This window comes from Sparus aurata, chromosome 23, assembly GCF_900880675.1.
Source record: "Sparus aurata chromosome 23, fSpaAur1.1, whole genome shotgun sequence".
Lineage (NCBI taxonomy): Eukaryota > Metazoa > Chordata > Actinopteri > Spariformes > Sparidae > Sparus > Sparus aurata.
The window spans coordinates 28,290,443-28,299,178 of record NC_044209.1 but is presented as its reverse complement, the minus strand read 5'-3'; the positions used below and the strand labels follow the sequence as shown (position 1 = coordinate 28,299,178).

The 8,736-nt window shown below is 42.6% G+C and overlaps 1 protein-coding gene across 1 annotated transcript; it reads right to left on the bottom strand.

The window, feature by feature from the left end:
- Nucleotides 1-209: 209 nt before the first annotated feature.
- Nucleotides 210-6,973, bottom strand: LOC115576386 (nuclear distribution protein nudE homolog 1-like). The gene is made up of 9 exons (XM_030408972.1): nt 6,759-6,973; nt 5,688-5,811; nt 4,644-4,797; nt 2,881-3,029; nt 2,637-2,773; nt 2,017-2,304; nt 1,694-1,779; nt 1,199-1,344; nt 210-1,089 (listed from the first exon to the last, which is right to left on the bottom strand). The coding sequence occupies exons 2-9, from the start codon at nt 5,771-5,773 to the stop codon at nt 1,041-1,043; spliced, it is 1,095 nt and encodes a 364-aa protein (XP_030264832.1). The 5' UTR covers nt 5,774-5,811; nt 6,759-6,973; the 3' UTR covers nt 210-1,040.
- Nucleotides 6,974-8,736: the final 1,763 nt, after the last annotated feature.

Genomic DNA, 8,736 nt, shown 5'->3' with positions numbered 1-8,736 from the left:
TGCTAAAACATGGCGGACGACAGTAAACGCTGGGTTGATGCTCACATGCATATTTGTGAATTTTTACTTGTCACTAGAATACCTGAATCAGCTGTCAACATGTTTAAAAGCACTTGAACACACCGAAGAATTTGCAGCATCCAGAGGAAGTTTTATTCTTCTTTTTCTTGACTGATGGTTTTTAAGTTTTTATTATAAAACACTCTAACTTGGTTTATGAAAAGTGCTGTAAAACTACAGTTATTTATTATTATTATTAAAATACGTCCCGACAGAAGCAGCATCAGGCTGCACAGAGCAGATCGAGCCGGGCAGGAAGTCACACACAAGAACGGTACAAAGCATCGGGTCAACTTTCAAAAAACATAAACATAAACGCTCCAAATGAGAAATGAAGCCGTGCGGAGGACGGAACAAAAGTCGAGCCCGTTTGAATCGAGGCGTTACTCAACTAATACACCTGCAGAGGCACACTGGATAAAAGCAGAACATCAACGGACGACGAGGTTTAATGACGACAAAAAAGACCAAACTGACTGAACTTCAACACATAAATGAAGCATTCAGAAAGACAAAAACCCTCCAGTGAAGGTCGAAGTGCTCGTCCAGTGTTCAGCACTCCGACACTCTGAAGGTGTTCAAACTGAACATGAAGCCGATGTTCACTTTGGTTTAATTGCACAGGTTTTGACCACTGAACTGAAAGCACAGACGTGATCAGGATGTCTCTACAGTTCGCTTCCTGTTCAGTGTCGACGCAGCTTATGGGCACAAATACAAAGACACAAAATAAAGAAAAAGAGCAAAACACTTGGCAGACAAACACAAAGGAGGCGAGGAGGTGACAGGCAGCACGACTCCGGTAAATTAGTTCAAGCTAAGTGCGAGTGCCGAGAAAACAAACCAAGAGCCGGTAACAAAGTGTCCATCCGTGTTATCCCTGCAGCTCGCAGTGAGAGGTCCGTATGATGTGCAGCACACAGTACCGGGAAACGTCCGCCGGATCCAGGCTGAATCAAGCAGGACGAGGTCGGACACTTTCACAGCAGCAGTTTGGGTCCCGCTCCGAAGTCTAACCTCTTCACCAGCCTGCAGAACGACAAAAACACTCAGGGAGCCGTTTCCTCAACATACGTATAGATTTCATCAGTATATGTAAAATAAGTGAAGCCTTTCTCCTCGACGACTGGCAGCTCACCCCTTGTTGTAGAGGCCGTTGGTAGGATGAGTCTCTGAGGAGCTGTTCTGGCCCGACGCCGCTCCCTGTCCTCCAGCGTGACCTCTGCGGCTCGGCTTCTGCTCGTTGACGTACTCCCGACACGACGCCAGCTTCGACTCCAGGTTCTACGTACAGGGAAGAAAACCTTCAGCTTCATATCGGTGCGCGCTGCCTCGACAAAATCCATCGCCTGAACATGCCGATGAAACACCAGATTATGTTGAAACATCACGTTCATTCATATTGGAGCACATTGCTAAACATGAAAACACATCGGTTCAAATAAAGCATTTTCCAAACTAATAACAAACCGTGAAAAAATAAAGTATTTATGTTCGTTTGAGAGGAGAAGCAGAGACACCCTGCAGCGTCACATGATAAGTCACCAGTCGATGAAAACAGAAGGAGCCGATTCTTTTAAACACCAAACTTCTCTTCGGTCCTTTGGGTCCAAAACACAAGCGAAGCTCTTACCCCGACTTTCCTCAGCAGCTCTCCGACGATGTTCAGAGCCGAGATTCTCGCCGACGTGGTGAGAGGCGTCCCCGAGAGGCTTTCACCTGCAGGAACACAACAGCTGATCAATGTGGAGATAATCAAGTCAAATATGTAACAGCTAAAACACAGTGGAACAGCTGACATCACAGAATGTTTTGATGATTTACATTAAACCATTAACTGATCACAGATCGCTGTTTTTGTCCTGAGCAATGTGTTTAGTCTTAAGATAAGGTAGTCTGTAGTTTGGAGGAGAAGAAGAAGAAGACGTTCTGACAACACAACACTCGTGGGCCGACCTCTGCTGATGGAGGGCAGCGGGGTGCTGAAGGACTCTGCGGCGGCTGGAGGTCTGGACGGCGTGCTGACTGACGGAGCGGGCTGGTTGGAGGAGGACGACGTGGTTTTGTCCTCCACTCTTTTGTCTGGAGGGGTGAGGGGTGGGGTGGGCAGCCCAGCCATGGATGAGGAGGTGGAGGAGGAGGAGGGAGAGGAGGAGGAGGAAGGCTCTTTGACGGCACTGCTGAGAGACGGCTTCCTCTCCTGTACCTGCTGTTTCTGCTGCACCGCGAGCTCCTGCCTCAGGTCTGACACACAAATACAAGACGTGAGTAACAAACAACTGTTTTCATTTTGACTGGAAACACGTGAAGAAGAAAATGCTTTGTGTAATTTCTATTTAGCTGGTTTATGAACTGCGACAGAAACAGAAGTTAAGTCACTCTGCAAACAGTCTGGGAACCTTCTGGAGAGAATAAAAACTGTTTGCACACAACAGTCTGGTAATTGTCACAGTAATTGGATGTAATTTGTGTTTACATGCTGAATCACATCACACAGATACGTCAAACCCGTCCCTCCACGACAGTAAAGGTCTGTAAAAGTAGATTTATCTGACAGCAGATCAGTGAATCTCCACCTCTGGCCTCGTCCTTCAGCCTCTGGACGGACTCCAGCAGATTCTCCTTCTCGTCCAGCTCGCTCTCCAGGAAGGCGTTCCTCTCGATCACCTGGTTCATCCTCTGCTCGAAGTCCTCCAGCGACATGATGGTCGCCCTGAAACACACACGGTGAGACTCCAGAACCGCTGCCCATTTTTCTATCTTAGGTTTACAGTTACAGCTAAAGTTGGTTTAATCAGATTGTGTGTGACTTCCTCTGACCTCTTTGTCCTCTCCAGGTCGTCGTTGGCCTGCTCCAGCTCTCTGATGTATTTGTGAAGCTGGTCTCTGACGGCCGTGGTCTCAGCCAGGTCTCCCTCCAGGGTGGAGATCTGTCGGTAGGCCTCAGAGTGCTGCGTCTCATACTTCTCCTGGCAGGAGGACGACCACAGGACCGGGAGAGGACGTGACAACGGACAGAATACGGAAAAAGAGAGGAGGATTTAATAACAGAGGTGTACTCAGCTAATGAAAGGTGAAATTTACTCGACTAAAAGCTTTAAATTATTCACACGGACGTCTGTTTCATGGATCAGAACTCGTCTAACACAGTAAATATCTTCCTGTACTGAGCTTCCAGGAGGGTTTGTGAGGAACAGAGAGCCGATACCAGACAACATGACACACTTTCAAGCTTCAGCATGCTTCAGCTACATTCCACAAAGTCTCTGCATACTGGTCATACGAGCCGTCTAAGATTATAAAGCTCGTTTTACTGTTCTGGAAATCTTTTTATCTTCTCAGCACAGGAACAGTTCAAAGAGGGGTGTGGTCAAAGCAAAGGGCCAGAACTAAAAGGGTAGGAAGGAAGCAGGAACGAGCCCATTGGTGCCCCACTTTACTTTATCACCCCGGGACTGAATGTTTTTGATGCTGCAGATCATTTTAACCTCTAGCTGAGACAGATTCTGTCAACATGATGTAGTCACCAGTTCTGGGTCTCTGTTTTCTTTGGTCACTGTTATAATTAGTACCTTGTGATGTGACATTTAGGGAACGTTTCAGTGGTTTCAGTGCTAATTTCTCTTAAAAGTGTCGTGTGTGACTTCTTTCATAAGTCTGGTTCCTTCCCACTGTAACAGTCTGATTACTGACTGTGGTTAATGTTGCTTTACAAGTGAAGATTGAGCATCACCCACTCTCTCTCTCTCTCTCTCTCTTCTGTAACGTTACGTTCATGAAGTTAAATACATTTCCGCTCTCTGCTGCAGTCAGGCTGATAAACAGGAGTGAAGATAAATCCACTTGAGCTCTCCTCCTGTTAGTAAACAGCTACATGACTTATTCTCTCCTGAATGATTAACAGAGTGTTTTAACACCTTGTCACAAAGACAGTGAGCTGCACAGCCTCGTGTTATGAACGCTTGTGGAAACAGCAGCACACATTTCAATGACCTCACCGTCGAAGCCTCGCAGCAGGGACACTGAGCAGAGCACAAACAAGGCTTCACAACGGACGCTCTTTATGCATTGTTTTGTTTGTTTTTTTGCCTCTGAACATCTCAGCATGACGACAAACAAAATATATTTCTTAAAAAAAGGGAGAAGAGAGTGCGAATGAACTGCGACACGACTGAAGTTAGTCTTATGTAAAGTGCTATCCCCTCCAGACACAAACGGAGCGAGAGTCATCAGCTGCCTCTCTCTGCGCTGAATCAACCCTCTGTGAGAGAGAGTGAGTGTGTGTGTGTTCAGAGAAGAGGGTAAGGCCATAAAACTCCACTTACTATCAGCTGATGAATATGGAAATCCCCAGTCAAATACACTTTAACAGGTCAGTTGGTTGAGTGTTATGAAAATGACCTTCCTGATGCAGCATCTCTGTGCTTCAGTGTTATAAAAGCATGTTGAGACGATCACTCTGTTAAACTATAACGTAATATTACAAGACGAGTACATCCATCTACATCTAAGAGACCCAAACCAAAACAAAACAAGACCCATACTCTTTGCTAGCCTCTGATAACTGATAATGTCGTGTGCACCTTGTAGTTTTCCACTTCCATCCTGAGGCGGTTGTTTGCTGCGACCAGCTCTCGGTTTCGCGTCTCGCACTGTTTCAGCTCCGTCTCCAGCTCCACCTCGTAGTCCCGACTCATCTGCTGGAACTCCTGCAGCTCCTCCTGGGCTTCCTCCGCACTACACACACACACACACACACACACACACACACACACACACACACACACACACACACACAATGTAAAGTTTGTCTTTTATTAACTTTGGACGCTATCACAGCAAATCTGATCTATTATTCAATTTGGTTTATTGGCTTGGATTTACTGGTTCTATTGAGTGAAAACACATCATTCACAGTCATGTTCAGAGCAAAATAATCTGACCGCTCTGTGGAGGAGGGCTGGGCAGAATTATACTAAATTTGTTTGGATAAACAACAAAACCTGATCATTTCCCACCCAATCACAGGAAACACTGGGCATTATGGATTAAACACAAGTTTAAACATCGCAGAAATGTGTTTAACAGGAAAACAGCTTGAGGTTCACAGTTATTTGTCTTGCAGGAGTGTCTGCAGACTCCCATTTCTATAAACTGAAAACATGAGAAACGAATAGGTTCTGATTGTTTTTTCAGAATTTAATTGCAGAGCACGAGAAGTCCTGAAGGATTATATTAGATTCTGTTATAATCTTGCTGCCACAAGCTTATCAGCACAAAATATGAATTTATGTAACTTATATAACAAGTTACAAGAAATAAAAAAAAACCTTTCAGGGCATCTAGGACTCTGTAGTTTGTTCATGGAGGGACTGTTTCTCACATGCTTTCCAAAATAGTCCCTTATAAAGTCATCATAATTCATAACAAATAAAAGACAACAGTGAAGGGAAACTAACAAGACATGTGTTCTTATATTAAGTGTAAATATATTGGCCAGATTTACTATATACACCCAGTTGAACTGGTATAGCACTTTTGGCATCTTTTAAGATGAGGAACTGCAGTAAGCAGAAGTGAAAATGGATTCTGTTCTGTTATAAACAACATAAATGGGGCCCACACACCTCTGCTGGTGCTGGGCAGCCTGCTCCTTCCAGTACTCCAGCTCTTCCTCCAGGGACCCAAACTCTGGAGGCTCCAGATCCCCCATCTCCAGCCTGGTCCGGATGGAGAGCTCACTCTCCTGGTCTGGGGTTCAATTAAAACATGGCAATTAGGCAAGTTCTGGTGGAGCAGAATTCCGTTTAGAAATCGGGTATTTTGTAATCAACGTCACACCGGTTAATGGAAAATCTCAAATTATTGAAAAACATGATCTTAAACGATTCATCTTGATTTTTGCTTTAATACGGCAATCATGTGAATTATCATTAACCATCATGTCCCACATAAAATCTGAGTTTACAGACTTTGACTGTCACCGTCCTTCATGGAGTTAACGGTGTGCTTAGTTTGGAAAGATAACGGTAAAATCGGACTACCACGGACTTCTCTAAGTATACGAACGTTACATTTCTCTGAATAACATTACTGAATATATGCCGAATTAAAGATTAGAGTCTATCGATTCATAAAACATCTTCACTTTTAGCTAAATTCTTTTAGAAGTGGCTTAAGACACTGCTGAAATGAATTACTCACCAGTTTATGACTGGAGTCTGGATGCAGAAAACGGGTACCCGAAATGCTAATAAGGGGAAAATCCGACTGAACAACCAATAGTGACGTTACACTTCTTACTGAATTAAAGACTAGATTCCATCGATTCATAAAACACCTTTAACTTAAGTTCAGTAGAGTAAAATTAGAATCAAGCCACCACTGAAATAAATTTGTCACCGAATTTATAAGGAGTCTGGTCGCAGAAAACGGGAACCCGAACAAAACGGTGCTTAAAAGATAACGGGTATTTTACAATACTGTTATTTTCTTTATCATAAGTTACACCTGCTTTTATAAACTTTTGAGAAACTGAGCTAAAACTATTTTCTTTCAACTAAACTTAGAAAACACAAGAAAGTCAGAGTAATATTCTTAGTTGTCTAAATATAAAGTTAGCTAGTTGGGCTAACGGAGTTTAGCGTTAACCATTTAAATCCCAGCTGAGATAAACACAACAGACAACTGGAACTTACGCTCAACAGTTCGCTTCTTTCGACGCGATGTTGTTTTCTTATTCTTCCTCTAGATCGTCGTCATGAGCCGGTACAACAACCGGCGACTGTGTCGGTGAAGTCTGAAGGAGAACCGATGAAGGAAAAGTCGAAGAAGTCTCTCCGGAGTTGGAAACCACAAAGTTGCTGCTTTCTTGGGAAGACGTCGAACAATACATGTTGCCATTCATATTGTCCAATCCCACTAACCAATCACAAGTTAGATGGCGGCCTCGAGGACTTCTGCTATTGGCTGAGTGCCTGTCAATCAATTTTTGATAGGCGGGATTAGAATCATCGTCCAATCAGAGGAGAGATGTCAGAGTAAAACGGGTCTAGACGTTTTGATGGATTAGCAGCGGCCGGTGCTGCCTTCATGAGCAGTCGGAAATAACAGGTAATATGAGCACAACATTAGACACCAAGGTCAATCTTGATGTTTCTGAAATATATACAAGCATATTTCCCGATGTTGAGATGAAAACTCATCAAAGTTAGGATCTTATATTTGTGTACTGCTTATATTCGTTTGTCTTCATGTTATATGTTTCACATTAGGAGGCAACTTGACGAGCTATTATCTGTTTTTTTTTTTGTTTTGGCTCTTCTTATCTGATCTATTATGTTTTTTTTTATCTGCAATTAAATCAATAAGTAAATAAATAAATCGATCATCTTATTTTTGTTGAGCCTTTTTTAATATTTCAAAACATTTTTCCCTTATTTTGGAAAATAATGAAACCTCTTATAGTTTCCTTCAGTGTTGCATTCCATGACAGCTGGGAAAATCCAGCACTCAAATTCTAAATACCAATTTTCTTTATCTAGGCTTTATTTTTGTTAGTATTGCAATGCAGGAAATTCAATCAACTGGACACGTTGTAATGCCTGAGCTATTATTTTTTAATTTTAACTGATTTGTTTAGATATAAAAGAATGTAAACACATCATGGGGACGTAATTATCTTCCCCTTTTTTCTGTTGCGTTCGTCACTGTGGTCATCTTCTGTTCTACTTTCAAGGAATAACAACCATGCACACACTTAAATTAACTCAAACTACATTCTGCTTCTCTGCCTCTTATATATAAATATTTAGACTGTTTTTAAAGAAGTTCATAAACAACCAAAGGCATCTTCCATAACCTTTAACAGGACAGACAACAAAACTTCAGTTATATTTAGAATTGATGCTCTAATGGTTTAGAATTTACTTCCTGCTTTTTTAAATTTCTCTTTCTATGGTGACGATTAGACCTGACTGTGGGTTGATGCGTTGTATTTTAAATCCTTTGCTTCCCCTCATAATTACTTCCTGTTCTACATCTGGCCACTTACATTATGTGTAGCAAACAGATGTCCGGGCGCAGCACCTGACAGCGTCTTTGACTCTGATTGGGGGAATTTCATTTCCTGTTGCTGGGGTCAGAGGTCACACTGGTTCAACGCCGTCCTTTTTCAGAGGGATTAAGCAGGCCTATCCGATCCTGGTTAATCCACACGCACCATCACTAGAGCATAAAGCTGTTATACACTCCAATCCTCTGTGTCCTTGCTTCATATCTGGGCTGCGTGTTTTCAGAGAGTCTTTACAACACCGACAGCAGATTACAAACATGTTCGCATGACCGTCAGGAAATTTGGAGGTAAATATAGAGAGTAAAATGTCAGGATGTAATTAGCCGTGCTTGGAATAAAAAACAAGTGATGAGCATCAAAATCGTTGAGTTTTTTTAGTGTTTGTCACCGAAAACGTCAACATAAAGACTTCCACACAAAGTTCTGAACATTTCTTTGAAGTTTTATTTGTGGTTCATACATGAAAAAACAGAGAATGTCTAATTTGTTGTTCACTTAAAGCTTATCTACAGAAGGGCCGCGTCCAAACCTCTTAAAGTCTGTCTAAACTTGCTCCACCTTATTGTAACTGACAGGTACGTTTTTAACAATATCCGAGCCGT